The 18361-nt window shown below is 39.8% G+C and overlaps 1 protein-coding gene across 4 annotated transcripts in view; it reads right to left on the bottom strand.

Moving 5' to 3' along the window:
* Positions 1 to 18303, bottom strand: part of SLK (STE20 like kinase) — a 49118-nt gene extending 30815 nt beyond the window's left edge. For 2 of the 4 annotated variants that reach the window (XM_027459884.3, XM_027459886.3), the window contains exon 1: positions 17828 to 18303. In XM_027459884.3, the coding sequence (XP_027315685.1) occupies positions 17828 to 17977 (150 nt within the window). In that variant the 5' untranslated portion in view covers positions 17978 to 18303. The remainder of the gene's footprint in view (positions 1 to 17827) is intronic. The other 2 variants (XM_027459887.3, XM_072039761.1) reach the window with 1 other exon arrangement.
* Positions 18304 to 18361: the final 58 nt, after the last annotated feature.

Here is an 18361-nt window from a genome sequence, read left to right as displayed (position 1 = left end):
CACCTTTGAGGGAAAGAAAGAAGCAAGGATAAACTAGGATGCACAATTCCACTCTAGGGAGGTTTGCTGTATTTATATTATACAGTGCTCCCCCCCCACACTTCCCTCCCCCATATCTACAAGAGTGCTTTGTATTTTGATTTTTCCCAGATCTTTTGCTTGAAGCAATTAGAAAAATCTGCTTTGGATAATTTTTTTTCCCCTCCTTGTGGTAGCTCTATTAAAACATCTGGTTTTAAAACAAAAGTGCTAATAGAGATGGGGATTATCTTTAGGAGCATCTTAACTATAAACAAAAGAAAATACACTCAAATTCTTACTTCCGATAGTAATATTTTGCATGTCTAGATTCAGACTTATCTTCAAAAGACAACAGCTTTAAAATTAGCATATTTCCACCAGATATTTCTGTGGGCAGACAAGATATACAACTCTATAGTAAACATCCACTTATGGGACTTGCTGTAAGCAGCACAAAAGAAATCCTGTCCCGTGGATTCTGAGGCTGAAAAACCGTGTATGATTGACCAATACTAAGTGTCCAAACATCCCTTAAATCAGAAAGAAGTGTTCTTCATTAGTGAAAGTACATTTTTCTCTAAAATTCGCTAATAAAATAAAATGAAGCCTCTGTTCTGGAAGACTTGAGTGGCATTGCGTTGTCCAAGAGAAAAGCCCACTCGATTCCGAGGAACAATGAGCATTTACAGCTTTGTGGGGGCACGGTTGCTCTTTCTAGACTTTGGCTGAAATCTTTCTTCTGCTGCATAACATTCCCCAAAGGTCAGAGCAGGAGCAAAAATGTTAGTGTAGCTGCAGTCTGGATTTGCATATCCTCATTTTGCATTTGAGCACATTAACATTTAAAGTCAAATAATCATTAATGTTACTCAGAGGTTGTGTTCTTTTAAGATGTGCCCAGCAATTTCTTCCTATATCACAGATCTCAATTATCACTTCAGGTTTCTCCTGTATGCTCCGCTTAAATAAATTTGGTTCCACTTCCATGACAGATGATTTAAGCTTCAGTCCCAAGACATCCAAACTGCTGTCTTTAATGATTATGGTTCAATCCTGCCTTATGTGGAGACAGGGAAGAAAGGGAAGAGAAAGATTTTCTTTGTTTGTATCAACCTTTCATCTCAAAGTGTATATAAACACGTGGTTGGAAGCTGAAATGGAATAACCCATTCCTCCAAAAATTAACTATTATGTGCAACAATACATAAACATTGCAATCTTTTCACCAAAACCTCTATTTGGCTGTATGTTTAAGGTTACAGCAGCAAACATTAACTTCCAGAGAGACAGCACACACAAGGGAATGGCAAACTGTGTGCTGCAGCACTGATCTTGCAATAGATGGAACAGCCTCGTTAGCAGGAAAGGCACAGAAAAATATCTTTATTCTCCTAATTCTAAGAGTGTTGAGAAAGACAGCCAGCTTACACGTAATAAATATGGCCTAGGAAATTAGAACTTGCAAATTGCTTTCTCTCCGAACCTAAATCCCTCACACTAAAATGGCAATGACATCAACTGTGGAAAAATGTTGTGAACAGCTGGAAACATATCCGTCCGTACCAGAAAGAGGAATAACCCTTCTACGTGAAACTAGCATCTGCGAGTACATGAAATTAGTGACCTCTTCCCTATTAATCCTGGATTTTGATACAGTATCATATATCCAAATACGAGTTCCAGATCCAGAAGCTTTGTGAAGAGACTGATAGCAGAATATTAAAAGGCAGGTTTACTGTCTGGGCATTCAGCCAAGCAGTTGCATATTCCCAGCCACAGACAACAGGGAGAGCAGAGCCACGGTTCCACGGTAATAGGATTAGAGCTCAGAGATAGCTCAGTCTTTCATCTTGAGATGGCCAATGTGAAGTTTTGGCCCTGGTTGCGAGGAGCTGTTTCAGTTTCCTACCAGCAGCAAACATTTCCTACCCAACTGCGCAGCTGCCCTCCTGTGACATGGCACGTAGGCATCTACAAATTAAAACACCACTTCCAACTGAAAAAAAAAGCACGTCCTTCATCTCCCATTCAGCCAGCCAGAATCGCTGCTGAGATGGGAGATGAAATATCATTTGTCACCTTTCTTCCCAACGCCTGCTTGCTGCTGAGAAGTTATATAACCACGCCGAATGTTTTGCAAGCAGCAAAACAAATCAGTTGAGCTCTTCCTTTCTGACTCATTCTTCTCAGCTACAGTCATAATCATAGTCCATCAAGGTTGCCCAGAAGCGAAAAACACACATCCCTATTCAGGGAGTGTTTTTGCAGGTAAAATGCTACACTTCTGCGGAAAGCTGGGATTGTCAGACCTAGCTCCCTGTACGCTTTGTGAGGATGTCTCATCTGAGTAATCAGCACTGAGCAAGTGTCCTTGCACAGCACAAAGCAAGAGCTGTTTCTTAGAGCTCTCAGAAAGATCTCAGGCTTCCTTGAACATATGAAGGAAGAAAAAAAGTTGCTAGAACTTCAGACTGTAACAGCCCAATCAAATTAACCTGTAAGTAGCAGCTCGGTCTAACACAAACTATGCTGGACTCCCCTTCATGTCCATTCGGTGTATCATAACTGAAATTGTTCCATGCATTTTGAAACTAAAATACTGCTTGGTTGTACAGGTTTAAGTGTTCAAACATCTTTTAAAAACTTTTTTTTTTTTATTATTAATGAAAGTAGATTTTTCTCTAAAAATCATTAACTGCATAACATCTAACATCAAATGTTGAGAAATTTAATTAACACTATCAATTTGAATTCAAGAGCAAACTTAGCTGCTTGTGCTGTATTAAACCACTGTTTCTACAGTAACTCAGAAGTTAGGCCGAGGAAGGAGATGGCAGCTTCCACACACTTCTGGAAATTAAGAAAGATGAGAATTTCAAAGAAGCTACTTTTTTTTTTTTGCATCAGTTTCCACTGCACGTTGTTTGAAAACATAATATTAAAAAGAAGCCACAGAGAGTTTCAATACATCTGTTTGGTCCAAGGAATTAGGCGGCAGCTAACTTCAGTTACACCTGCTAGAACACGTTGCAGTGACTGTTGCAGGAGAAGCTAACAAAAGGACAGCATCTACCAGGGAAGATGATACACCCTTACACTCCAGCCCATGAGTCACAATTTTTCCCTGCCTGTACAGCTAAACCTACAGGAGAGTTTCTTCTACTGAGGAAAGGACATGTTTAAGGCCAGGGGATGTTTAATGCCACACTGAAACGGCAGATGAAAGCACCTCTCCTTCCTACAATGACACAGCGTTACTAACAACATCACGTCCAGGGCTTGGTGCAGACTGCACATACTTATGGCATGATGGTGTGGTGCTGCCGTTGTGGCTGCACTGGTTTTGGAACTGTTTCCATGACAACTTGACTCTTTTTACGTTCTCCTTGCACTTTGTATTTATTGTGGTTCTTCTGCTTCCTCCATAGTTGGCATCCGGGATTCCACAAAATATTTTGGGGACTGGTATGCAACACAGTTTTTATATTTAACTTAATGAAAATACATTAGGGAAATCATGAACTCCGTGGTACTTTGCATACTAGCTAGGCAGAGTTTGCATCCAGATTCGTGTGCTGTTTCCCCAAAATTATAGGGATACTTATACATGCATCGGTGAGGCATCCAGGGCTCAGCTGGCCAATAAGTGCACAATAACTGAAACAGTTCTTTACAGGCAACTTAAGAGAGGCAATTATATCAGATTATAGAATCATTCTTCTTATTTAAGCACACCCATTTAGAAAAAAATCCTAAGCATTGGCACGATAGTGTTTTATAACATTAGCTGTCCCCTTTCTCTTGTTGCATAAGAGCTCACTTAAAAGCAACCCAGAAATCCAGCTGATAATATAGAAGAAACATTTGCAACTAAGACATTAAGTGGTGTCAGAGGTGTAAAAGCAAAGGACTGCTATTTTTTCCCCTAAACTGAGTTATTATAACCATACATACTACTTGCAAAAGCAGCATTAAACCGCACAATTCTGCATCACAATCAACTCCCCTAAGAGAAGAGGGAGGTGTGACAAGTCAAGATTTACCCCTGCAGTGCTGCTGTGCCAGGCCTTTTGCAGAGGGCACTAAGAGCTGCCAGCAGGTTTTCCCCAGTTTACCCAGCACCAGTGTCAAGCCCAAACTGACTTCCAGCTTCCCAGGAAACCCGGCCCAGTGCATCCTCATCCTGCCCTATGGAGAGCCTATCATTATTTGTTCTGTCTTCTCACATTAAAAAAACAAAACACTGCTGATTCATTTACACATTTATCTTAATTGCTATAGCTTAAAATCAGATCTTTATTCCAGCAATAAACATTCTCCAGATGACAAATTAATAAAGCTTCCAATTAGCGATGATATAAATAATTGTTAATCAAGCCACAATTGCCAGTTTTAGCTGTTCGCTACAACTACTTTTAAGACATTAGCCAAAAACCGGAGTTGAAGCTGTGTCTCAACCACTTTTCAGAGCAACCATGCTGCCAGGTTGATAGCTGGGAATTGTATCTTTTGCTCTTGATGCTTTTATGGGTTGTCTGAACACAGACTGTAAGAAATCTGATTCCTTTACCTGGGGGCATTCTCTATTGTCATCTTGCTTCTATCCTCTGCTAGAGGCAGAAGCCTTAGTGCACTGGATTTCTTAGTTCACTTAGAAATGCAGTTTGCTTAGATTTCTTCCATTAACAACATGGCTCAAGGAGCCAACATTATTCCTGCTAACATCTTTTTCTAGGGAGACATTTGGACTTTTAAAAGCTATCTCCACAGCTGCCTGCAAACAAATATATCATGGAGAATTTTGGCTTCATTTAGTACGAAGTCGTTTTGTTTACCAGCATTTTACAGACTACATGTTGTACATTCACAGCTGTACACATATTAGCATAGAATTTAAATAAAGTAGTTAGGTCAAGCCACAGTTCCTCCTTACTCCATTCTTTTGAGTTAGGTAAGGAAACACAAAATTGGGAATTCTTCTGCCCAGGGCCTTTATCCAGATCAGAGGTAAGATGGCTAGATTGGTTTTCCAAGCCAGTTTCCAATGCCAGTTGTGCATTCATGCACAACAACAAAAAAACACATCCACAGAAACTTGTTTTTCCCAACTAGAAATGAACAAGTCAACAAAATAATAAAGAACAAATGACAATTTCTTTGGACTTTAAGAACCCTTCAACAAAGACCTTCTGACAGGTTACTAGGGAAACTACATAGTCATAGAAATGAAATGCGGTACAGTCATTAAGTTAAAAAATAGCTGTCAAAGTAAAGAATGAGTAAATACTCTACATTTCAGATGCAGAACAAAAACATTTGAGGATCTGTACTAAGAGTTTATTCTCTGTATTTACTGTAGAAGATGATGGGATCTAACAGAATTTAGTATTTATTTGAAGTGTATATACCTCACTAGCTCAAGAAAACGGTCAGTTTGGGAAATGGTACTGCAGAGCCCGCCCCTGCAACGTGAACCATGTTCGAGACTTGCAGTGAGCACAGCTAAACGGCCAGAGGGGAAAGATTAAACAAAACAAAATGAAGCACTACCATCCCATTTCATTGTCTTACTAATATGAGCAATAAAAGAATACTTCATATATTAAGGAGAAAAATATAAGCTATATAAGCAGTTTAAGATCTACTATTTTACATAAAGACATTTGATGAAAAAGTGAAGTCACAGTTGTAACATAGTGGGAAGTGAAACGACTGCATCAATGCCACATTCATATTGGCAAGAGCTCTTGCAAAACTATCAAAGCGCATACTCTCTGTATTGCTCCACGCAGGCTCTCGTCTGTTGAGATGAAACTTCCCCTATTTCTGAAGGAAAGAGGAAGTAGAGTAGCTCTTGGCAGTTTTCATTAAAAAGCTATATATCATCCTCCTTACGTAAGACTGTTACAGGGACAAATTCATAATTCTTTTGGTATTAATGTATTTTAAGAAACAGGAACTCCAGCATTCTAGAGGGAAGTTATTGCTCTCATGCATGTATCTTTTAAGTCAATTAATAGAAACCAATGGCAAAGACAACAAAACAACAAGAAGTCAATACAGTTAAGTCAGTTTCTTTCAACTCTTCCATTGCTTTGTAATATGAACAAGTTATTTTCAGGTCAGTTCTACAAAATGTATTCTGATGTACATGTAGTGCTTACAGTCTGTGACTTCCCCTTAGTTTTATTATGAGTCTTTTACATAATGATGCTAAAGCTACGTGTCATCTCATGGAAACAGCAGGAAATCTGACAGCAAGGCAGAAAGGTTCTCTCACATAGAATTCAGTGTTCTAGCTATATTTTTGTGCTGCAAGTATCACGTATCAAGAGATGAGGAAATCATCTGAACAAACATTTGTTATTCCTTGTAAATCGGCTATTCAAGTGCCACCAAAACAGCAACTTGGGTTCTGTAAGTAAACTTCATTCACATTCAGCACAGTAGTGGGACAAGTTGCTTCTGATGTTAACTTTCAGAATCTGTTTCTTTTTTAAATGGTGAATTCCAACAACTTTTGAGCCAAAGCTGAACCTGTCCTGTCCTTTCTACCTTGCATCAGCACTGTCACTTGTCTGGCCCTCCTGTGAGCTGGCTGGAGTTCAGGACCTGACTCTGTGTACACTCAGCTTCTGGATGGGTTTGGTCCCCTGGCCCAGATCATCACGGGGTCAGCGAGCACCAAAGCTGTCACAAGTAGCAGGGGGGAATGGGAATACTGGGTCAGCACTCTGGCTGAGTTGACTTGTGCTGTTGTAACCTGGTGTGGAAGGCAGACAGGGAGAAGACCCAAACACTTCAACAGTCGCTTCTGTACTTCCTAGAGACATTGAAAATCTGAGAAAACACATTACTGACTGTTTCACCTAGTATCACAGCTCCATATTGTTTCAGTTTTCAGAAGAACCTTAAGGCTACGAGTTGAGTTTGACACTAAAAAGTTTTAAAGCCATTAGCTATTAAACATCCATTTTCTATGTGCCAGGATCCCTGAAGTGCTTTGAGTTAAGCTCTCAGGCTTTTCTCTTGCTCAACTGCAGCCCTTTGAATTATTTAACGTTTTTATTATTTGAACTGTAGTAACATTTAAAGAAATTGGCTCTGTTTATGGTACAGTATTGATTAAGACTAAAACTGTTTTTTTAGTGCACCAGCTCAAAGGGAAACGTTCCCATGCTGGACAACTAAAGGCTAAGTTTATGACAGCATCAAAACTCATGTCCCTGAAATAGGAGAATTAAGAAGCCTGTACACTAGCATTTTTATATTTCACTTTTAAATACTACTGTTTGAAGCCTAACATTAAATTAAACAACTCCTAGGGTCATTAAGCTGACCAGAACATCTAAGTCTGCTACTAATGGTCAGCTTAAAGCTCTTGCTGTAACAAAGGAGGCACTTTCAGGTAACAGCTATCCTTGTCCATAGGAAACACTTGACAGTTCTTGTTTATATGATCCTTCAGCATTCAGACTCCCCACCCGGAAGAGATGAAAAGCAGCAGACTGCTTTCCTCTTTCCGGTTACTTACAAAGCCAGTTAGTGCATTTCCACTAGCAGTAAAAACTATTCAGAAGGTGAAAGAGTGAAAAACAAGCTTGGCTGAACTCTTAGGAGTACCCATTTGAGTTGTTTTAGGGTAATGCCTTTCCAAACCCTTCTGACCACATTTCCCAGAGCTGATCTGAAGTTCCAGACTTGCACAGGATGATGCAGTTGTGCAGACCTCTGGATCTGACCCAGGACTGCACTGAGGAGCAGAACAGCTCACTTGAATGGTGAATTAAAAGATCCCCAGTAGCCAGGGAGGTCATGCAAGTGAGAGAGAAGGCAGAAAGAAAGACAGTTAAAAACCATTAAGGGATCAAGCTGTTGGTCTTACAAATACAAAATAAAAAGGTTGGGCCTCTTCAATTCAGACAGGAAAAAAGCTTAAAGGTGGGGCAGGAACATGACTGAGCTTTCCAAAATTAACAAGGCAGCACAGTGAATTGAATACAACCTGACTGGCACAAAGGCTCTGAAGGAGATGAGTTTACTGCAACATGCTAATTCTTGCTGAAGCTCTCAACTGAGATTTCTCAATTGAAGTTTTACCTCCTAATTACAAAGCATTAACTCTTTAGCTGGTAAAGTACTGCTTAGAAATACAAGTGAAAAGTCATCTGTTAAGCTGTAAAAAACAGACAACTGTTGGAGGAAAACTTGGGATTTCCAGCATAAATCTGTGTCCAGAGGGCTATGTCCTACAAGATACAGTAAGAATTAATTCCAGTGCAACTTCCCTCGGAACACTGTTTTCTTAGTCACGGTTATGACTAAGAATTTCTAGAGATAAGACCTAGTTCCCCAAAGTCCTCCTTAAGCAAGCAAATCCCAGATGTAAAATGCTGTCCCATTCCGTATCAAAACTAAAAAGGGGACAGTCTTCTCTAACTCATTATCAAGCTGGAGGGATTCAAGAACGATTCTGCCTTAGCACTGGGATTCACCATTGCTTTCATAGCAGGTAAAACAATTTTTGTGTAGGCACAACTGAAGTTCTCAGGTAATGGTTCCCCTGAAACCGCCGTAGACTACACAGTTGCAATTCCACTCTCAGCTCACCCACTCATTTGGAATTACTGCATTAAGGAAACTTTAGGAAAATTCTTTACAAGAATACTGAACTCCCTTTATTTTATATCATCTCCTTCAGTTTCACATACTAAGATTTGGAAAACAGCAACCAACAGATTAACTTAAGGCTGCCTTTTGAAGGTAACTGTCACTTAGCCCTCTGTAATACAGAGGGATTGAGCAAATTTTAAATGCTACTCAATCAATGTAGCTCTTATGGAACAATCCTACTTTTTCACTGCTTCACTTTCTTCTCCATAGAAAGTCAATAAAAATTTAAAATCACATCATAGGAAAACATACTTCTGGTAGAAACACTTCCTAAAGCCAGATTTTGGGTTAAACTTGATTCCAGCATTAATCTATTCTTGAGCCATTTATTGCTCTTGGCTACAGGTAATTAAACAGAAAATGGCTCAGAAATATAAACAGATATATAAAGGGGAAAAATGCTCGTGTCTTTCTCCTAGATTCTAAATCAGCGTTCATACTTAGCTGTTTGAAAGTTCCCTCTCTATATAAACATATGCAGTGCAAATCACTCCTCATCCAGAAGAGTGAAAAAGAACAAGAAAAATCTATATGCTATGACTTTAATATTGGAACTCGCTTTTATGGACATTTCCAAGTGCTTTAAGAAAAAATATGTCCTCTTGAAACCAAATATGATAGTTTAAGTAGATGCATTAAGCATACAAAGAATATTCCATTATTGTTTTTTTTCTTCAGGTAAATTTTCTGCTGCACATTTTAATTGTTTTACATGCATGAGCATAGTGCATATTCAACAGAAAATCAGAAATGTCAGTGGAATGTTAACATTTCCTGTAATGCCCTGATTTTTAGTTGAAGTACAAATACCATTGAAGACCAATCTGAGGTAGCCTGCTAGATTTTATCCAACATTAGTTAATTTTTAGTGCCTGTCATCGTTCAAACATTCTGCAAGTACTAGATCTTCTTCATCTATAAAAAGACTTCATTTTCTGAGTAGGAAAAAGTGTCTCCACAGAACATATTTGAAAGTTAAGATGTTCTCTTCAGCAGTCCATACAGTAATCATATTATAAAGTCATTAGAAGTGAATGCGAAAGAGGGAGATACAATATGTATTTTACACAGGTTTGGAGATGAACTATAAACCCTCATTCATCCTCTGTTTTGCTGACTACTCCACCCAGGTTTGTTGTTTGTCTAACAGCAAATTTCATGGCTTTTCCATCACTGAACACCAAAAGGTGGAACAATCTGGACAGTATCTAGTGAAGAGACAGCACAAGCCTCAAAATTGAGTAATTTGGCAGTTACTATAAAGTAAGACTACAGGCAGAAGAGTTGAAACAAGATGACTTTGGCAATTGAGCTTATAATCTGAATATAATTAAAGGCTATTGGGGGAGCACAAAGGAGCAAAGACTGAAAAAAGTATTCATAAATTACACTTCAGGCACCAGGGTCTCAAGGAATGCATTTAAGATCACAAACCGGAAGATTTAATTACATGCTGCCTCTGCTACAGAAATGCAACTGTCATTAAGGAGCGTGATGGTTATAATCTTGTAAGATTCTCAAAACGTGGGTCATGGTCCATGAAATATGTAAGGCCCATTCACAGCTGCACTCAGCAGTGGTACTAATTAGGATAAACTGGTAAACAGCTCTAAAGCTTACCTGTAATACAAAAGAGCCAAGCAAATTTTGTATTTACACCATGCACACATCTCAGATGTATCATAGACAGCTACATACAACAAAGCAGGACTTCGTACACAGATCTGGGAATCATTAAGCCACAGGTGCCACCGAAGGATGTTTGTAATACTCAGTGGGTACCATTCTGCAACCTGAATACTGATGTGAATGGCAGACATTTCTACTTCCACCTTGGACAGTGTTGAAAGAGAGTGGTAAGGCAACCTGAAAGTTTATAACGCACAGTAGTCACATCAAAGTCTCCTACTTATTCTGGTTCCTTAAGTTTACTCTAAATAAAAAAAACAAAACAAAACAAAACAAACAGTGCTGCTTTCAGAGAATGTAAAAAAAATAAATCTGGAGACATCAGAGACCTAGAAAAAAATATCATTTGATGACTGAGTGTTTAAGAATTACTGCATTCTTGTGTTGCTACTTATACCTCCTTCAGGAGCTCCAGACAATTTACTGGAAAAGCCTTTCTTCAAGACTCGATTTTGGAAGATTGTAGTGGCAAAGGGGCAGAAAAAAGGGAGGTTCCTTGTGTTTCCTATAATTTTGTGTTTGCACTGGGGAAAACTCTCATTTCAGGTCACAGACAACATCAGAAATTAATAAAACTGCAAGAGAAAAAACTATTGAGAAAGAACCAACTTGGGCATCTCACAAGTATTCTCATCACCTACAGTCTGACCCTAAATGAGGGGAATTATGGCAATTTTGTGCCATTTTAAAATTTAAAACAGCCATTTAAAAAAACATTACTTCCAGGATGTTTTCCAAATAATTTAGATTTTTTTTCTCCCCCATTTCTGAATAAGAATCGTAAAGTAGGGACCACAGCAATCGCAAATACAAACCCAGTGAATTATTCCTTCATTATTGTTTATGGGGTGGTCAAATCTAGAATTTGGGTGACCACCAAAAGAAACTTGCAAACTACTGCTCTGCAACAATAGCACATACTGCTGCCTGGGGGATTGTATTACTCGAGGGCTATTTCTCTGCCAAAGATTTAGTTGAGAAGGTTTAACCAATTTGTCTACAAGACCTGTTAAAAAAACATTACCACATTTTTTCAGCTCCTATATCAGAATTATTAGACCACATGTGACTTAAGCATGAGGAATTATTTCACCAAGTTGGAGCAGCTGAAAAAAGCTTCATTCAATGTATGAAAAAACAACGCAGTCACGTTTTGCTTATGCCTAAAATCCAAGGAGAGTCTTACTCTCCAGACAAGAAACCAAGCACACTAATAGTTAGCTAGGAGATATGAACTATCAGGTTACATGGAAAAAATAGCAACTTCCATAAACAGTTTAGCACTCCAAGTAAATAGGAAATTGTTATTTGATTTTTTTTAAACTGTTTATATAGCTGTGCTCACACCTTGGAAAAGATGACTGCCTCACTAAGAAGCGGTCATGAGCAATTTATATTTATCCTCCACAAACTTGTCTGCAGCTTTAATTCTGAAGGCAAGAGACAGACAATACATTAGTCATAAGTTAAGTATTGTGATGCTGGTTTTCGGCCAAGTCACTAAGACATCCAAAAAGTGAGGCACTTAACATGTGCCTACTTCTTACTTCTTCAGAGTATTTCCTCACCACAAACTAAATGAAACAGAGACGTCACTGCCAGCAAATATCCACTTAAAACAAGAAAATTCCTCTTTACAACCCACAGACAGCTTACTTGCACTACCCATCTCCTCAGAAAACTTTGCGAAAGTGACAATAGGTGTAAAGAGATCTGCAAAGCTTTTGCCTTACCACAATTTCTTGGGTTTAAACATTGATACTGCCTTCTCCTTATCTGGTATCTTCAACACACCAGAACTGCAGCAGCGTGACAGTAAAGATAACACTACAGAGCAGCAGGCAAAAGGAAGAAAAGGTTAACTTTGAGCAACTCACCAAGCTGATCAGCCAGACTAAAATCCTTCGTCTTCTGTGGACGGCATGCATCTTTTTTCATCTAGAGCATATAAAGCAGCCCTAAAACATCCAGGCTACTCTTATGGAAAGGACTGACCTCAACAAGCTTTAAGAAAAGCTTTAGCTCTATTTTATATGGATTGCATATTTAAAATTTAACATTATCATCTTATACATTACTCTCTTGAGAGTAAATCAGCTCTCCTCCCCTCTCTCCTTTATCTACTAATGTCTCAATGGCTAAACAAAGCAACATGGCATTTAAGTGAATATTAATTCGGATCTCTTGAGGACAACTGAACTATTTTACTGCTCTAGTTTAATAAGAGGTCAACTCACATATAGTCAGTTATGAATGGAAATAGATCAGAATGATTAAGTACAGCAAACAACTTTTATCAAGATTGCTGGAAGTTCTGAACAGATTCACTCTTATGTATTAAGATTTAATTTAGGATATTTTCGCCTGCTTATTCTTTCCATGTCCAGCCTTATTGCAGCCATGCACGAAACTTCAGGTTCCTGAAACACAGTACTTGACTGGAAACATAACACACAAGATTTCAGATGAACTCAAGCAATGCACTTCTGCATGGACTGCATCTTTAATGTGAAAGGCTTGTGAGTTCCAACAGCTCTAAAATCCTTCTGAACAATTACCTGCTAGTAGAGCTAATGACACTACGTAAATCAAAAGAAACAACAGATGAAAAAAGCCACCAGAGAGTGCTTCATCTTAGATATTAATTGGTCAAATCTACTCTTGCAAGTGGTAAGTCACAGAAGTGAAAGATAGCCATCGTAGCAAACAGTGTGATACATTAGTGTTGTAAAGAGAACTTTAAGTTGCAATATCTGACTGTAGCAATGATTTAGACAAACGTGCCTCTAAGGCCATGGAGACTAGGAAATATAAATTCTCCTCGTTCTGCCCTGACTTTGTTTTCAGGACAGACTACTTCAGGCATTTTTTCATGTTAGAAAATAAGATATGATGCAGCATTAGACAAAAAGTATTTCTAAGCAGCCACCATTTGTCTTTTTTTTTTTTTTTTTTTAAGCATTAAAAGGAGTTAAAGCTGGTTAAATGAGGCAGCCAAAATGGTCTGGTCTTATTAAATCGCTATTCAAGAATTGTGTGTTTCTGGCTGCTGTAGAAGACATTAAGGCAAAGCAAGCTCTTCTGAAAGTCACACAGTTCCATTAGAGGCAAGTTTTAAATACAGAAACAAAAGCTTAACTTAAATGAAGCTACATCACTAGTTTATTTCATTTAAAGGACGTAACATTATCAAAAGTCCTCTTTCATTAGACAGAGCTGAGTTTGTATGGGCTGGTTTTGCAGACAAAGTATAGAGGAATACTTATGCAGTTGTAACTTTTCAGAAGAAAATTCATTTGGTTATGCTGCTCACCCTGATTATAGCTACCAGCTTCCAAAACATTTCTGCTCCCGACTAAAGAGGAAGCAGAGCTGGCTTTTTAACCATGCAGTGGTTAATTGCTGACAGTTGGAAGACTTGTCTTGGTAACTTCAGATGAAATACAAATATTTGACTTCCCAAATTGCTATAAGAATCTTGCACGCACAATGCCTCCAACATCTAATATTCAGGGTAATAAATGTGACACTATAAATGGGCAGAATATGCCAATTCAAACCGAGAAGCATGAACACAATTCAAAATCAGACATGTACAAAGGGCTCTCTCAAGGAAACTGGACAGTTTCTCTCACACTGTGTATATACACACAGTATTTTCCCTATATACCATATATAGGTACCTTGCTAACTTACACAGTATCCTGCCACGCATATTCTGCCGGTATAGAATGTGTTCCCACAGAAAACCTAAAATTAGTATATTTGTACAGATGGCACCCATAATTATCATAACGATGCACTGAAGACCACAAATTTCTTGGAGGAGTATACTCCAGCGAAGGGCTCAGAGATCACACCAACAAAACACTACAGAAATGTCTTTCTGCAGTATAAGGGTTCTTATGTTAGTGTACAGTATTCATAATACCAAAAAAAAAGGCTGGTGAATTTTACTGAAATACAGTCCCAGCATTTTATTTTCCTTCACATGTTCACTCAGGAAGATATCTGCATTTTAATTAGCTGTGCATCTGTATGATAAAGAGGCTCAGTCAGGAGCTTTAGCAAGAAAGCCCCAGAACACATTAGGCATTTTTAAAGGTCTGTTTTCACACCATCTGAACAGTAACTTCTGTCAATTTAGAAAGCAGCTTAAAGCTGATGAAAGACTTCACTCGTTTACTTAAAATGACTATACTTTAACAATTACTTACACTGATTGACCTTAAAGAGATCTGCACTACAGGCACTGAACTGGCATTTGATACAAATAGGGTAATGTAACACACAATAATGTAACATCATATAATAATGGAACTAAGTTACAAAGCAAACTGTTCACAATAAACTTTAACACTTGAAGCCTAAAATTTTTCAGGAAACTTGATCAAATCAGATGTTTTAAACCTTAAGAAAAAAAGAACAAGTAGTTGGAGAGCTACCTAACTCCCAGTTTAAGTTGAAATCCCTGCTTCTTCAATGTCTTTCTGAACCCTGGCATCCCAACCAGGAATTCTTGGAAACCCACAAATGGCAATTAAAAAAAGATTGTAAAGAAGTCCATAACAGCAACCTCACCATTCTCTTTCCAAGGGCCATCACCTGATACTGAAGAACCACAAGAGCCTAGAAATTGAAAAAGGATGAAAAGCTACCCCATTATTCCTTAACCAAGAGCAAAAAAAAGAAAGGAAAACAGCCTAAAAGTGGCCTCTCTTAAGAGTCTGAGAAGGCCAGAAGAAGCCCTGTACAACCATCAACCTTGCCATGGACACCCTGCAGTTACACAGCCCCTCTGAGCACAGGAGGGGCTTGCAACAGCAGCCGAACACTTAGAGGTTTTAAGAACCACTACTCCTGAACATCATTTAGAAGTTAGCGAACACAAATACATCAATTGTCAGGGCCATGTGAGCTTTAGAAGATGACAACAAACAGCATCAGAGGAAATAAGCTCTTCCTGTAATTTAAATAAATAAGTTACAAAAAATAAGCAAGACACTTATAATTGATTGGGAAGAATGGAAATGAATCACAAGCTTTCAATACCCTGAAGGCTTAACTATCACTAGATGCAGTATTTTTTAATGTAAAAAAATATAATCAGCAAGGCTTCATAATAATGCCAGAATCATTTAAAAGTTGCTTTTGAGTATCTATTTAAATATTTGATACTCTTGTCCAAAAGATGAGCTTACAGCTAAGCCAAATACTTTTCTAGGGAAAATCAGAGCATGCAGCCTATGTTTTTATTAAAAACACAAAGTTTATAAAGCCTTATTTAACCGGCCATTTATTTCATCCTGCATCTGCCAAGGCTCCAAGAACAAGGACGTTCATACAGTGACTCCTAGGATCTTAATTACAAAGATGTTTTAACCTTTGCAAATCCCGTTTATAGAGTTAAAATATAGTACAACTCTGTATCTACGCACATACTGGCAGTTTCCACTAATTTTCCACCTCAGGAGTAACTGCAGAAGGGTGTTGTGACATCAGCTTCAGCTAAAAATGCTCTAACCACTTCTTTGGTAGAGCTCATATCTGATTAACCATTTACAGGAATTCAAAATGGAGATGATTAAACTCTTGAAGCATGTTCATGAAGTTTTAATGAATGTTTTGATTATTAATGTTAAGCAAAGAGACTTCTTTTTGTCAAATGTAACTGACACTAGGGTTATCGTCTGTTTAAAAAACAAAAGCTAACAGTCTCCACAAGTTGACAGTTCTGTTAACAGTTTTGATTCCAAAATTTGAGTAGGTATTAAAGGGGTTATTATTGCAGTTGCTCAATTGAGGTGTATATCCAAGAAAGTACACTATAACACACCCTTGCTTTTGAAACACTTCCTTGCCAAGCATGCTCAGATGCAGGAAAACAAGCACAGTTTGTATCTGAGTGTAATCCTTTTTCTTCAAACTAGGTGGAAACAAAATGAATGCTGCTGCATACATGCAGCAAGACTTATTTTTCTAAACAGGATTTTTTTTCCCCCCAGGAACACTGATACCTGTGTTATACGTTCATCATTTTTAGCTGTGTTACTGCATGTGTAATTCTGACTACCACAATTTTAAGAGGGTTTAATTCCAAAAACTTCAAGATAAAGTGTTTACACTTTGCCACTTCCCAATCAGATAAAAATCCATCTAACTTGAAAACTCTCTTGATGTAGACAAATTGTACTGATAAGCAAAATTTATCGGTTCTCTTGCTCAGACACCTTCCTCTACAGACTGGGGCTCAGACAGAGATGCTTACAGATAAATGTGAATTGACAAGAGGTTTGCAGATGGGAGGGGAAATGCACGTGGGGGCGGGGGAAAACATATTTAGCATTGTTTCTTTAAGGCTCCCCCAGGCATCTCTCTGGGACAGAGCATCATAGTCACAGAAAGGGAAACAAAACTCCACACTTAGAACTCCAAAGTTCTAGGAAATAACCCCAATTCTCTGCAAATGCTCTTAGAGACAACGCAATGCTTTTGAAGTCACCAAGCTTTATGAGGCAGCAACTTCAGCCATATTCCCCAGTCGTTTTAATAAGAAAAATGATGATCTTCCACACTGACAGCAGGACCACCATCTAGCCCACGTACTACACCAACATCAAAATAAACTGGATGCTCCTAACACACAAGATGTAGGCCACTTCCTAGGGGGGAAAAACCCCAGCATTCTGACTTCACCAGGGCAACACGCTTTTGCTCAAATTCACAAGCAGGTAAGACCACAACATAAAGTCCAAAAATAGTTTATACCAAAAATAGCACAAGTTTCAGGAGTACAAGATCTGTACCCAGATTTCATGAAATCTCAAGTGAGACTTCAAGTCTAAAAATGAACATTTCTTGACCAGATTAGCTTTTAGAAACACTGCAAATGCTGTTGTTTCTCATGCTATTTTTTCTAGCCCCCAAATCTGCTCCAGGGTCCCAATTTATGTCAGTTCCCTGATTCTGTCACACTTATCCCCCATGACATTTGTTCCAAACTATCCCTAAATGAGATGTAGGGCACTGATGACTTCTCAGAGGGAAAAATTAGCCGGAGATTTGTCTGAAAACTACCGTCCTGTCAAACACCAGCAGCATATCTATTTTATTAGGCTATCTGGCTGGAGAAGTGGCAGATAATAACCCTTGGAAACGCTGCTTTTGCGAGATAAACAGATGAAACTGAGCGAAGTTGGGCGCACACGCAGACACCCTGCCACATACGGACAGCCAGGGTGCCCCACGAGGACCCACGACAGAATGCCCATAAAACCAGCTCAGCTTGACTCCCACGGGCAGCAAAACTCCAAAAAAATAAATAAAAAATCGAAATAAAGCAGCCTGAACTTGACGCCCGCCTGGCAGGGCCGCGCTCCACACGTGCCCTGCCGGGGGCTTCGAGGCGGGCTCGGGGCCGCCTGAGGGGGAGCCGCGGCCGTACCTTGAACACCTTCCCGAAGGCGCCGTCGCCCAGCTCGCCGATGATCTCCCACAGCTCCTCCGGGTTCAGGTCCCTCTTGACGTGCTCGTACTGCTTCTTCTTCTTCTCGCCGCCCAGCTTGAAGATCTTGCGAAAGTTAAAGAAGGACATCGCGGCTCCCCCCCCCCACCCCCCTCACACACACACACACACACACCCCCTCCTCGCCTCACGGGGCCCGCTGAGGGGAAGCAAACGGCCGGGAGCCCCCCGAGCCTAGGGGCCGGCGGCGGGCCGGGGGGGCATAGCGGCGGCAACAAGTTGCCCGGGCGGCACCGGGGGGTGGTGGTGGTGGTGTTGAGGCTGCTCCTGTGCTGAAGGAACGGGGCTGACGGCGCCGCTCCGCTGCCGGGCTCCGCTCCCCGCCCTGGCGCCGAGCGGGGCCGGGCGGCTCCGTTTCCTGCGGGGCGGGGCGGCCCCGGCACCTCCCCCCCCTCCCCGGCACCTCCCCCCCCTCCCTCCCCTCCTCCTCCTCCTCCTCCCGCCGCTGGCGCG

The sequence above is a fragment of the Anas platyrhynchos genome, chromosome 6 (assembly GCF_047663525.1).
Source record: "Anas platyrhynchos isolate ZD024472 breed Pekin duck chromosome 6, IASCAAS_PekinDuck_T2T, whole genome shotgun sequence".
Taxonomy (NCBI): Eukaryota; Metazoa; Chordata; class Aves; order Anseriformes; family Anatidae; genus Anas; species Anas platyrhynchos.
Note: the sequence above shows the minus strand (reverse complement) of the source record. Positions and strands in the feature narration are given on the sequence as shown.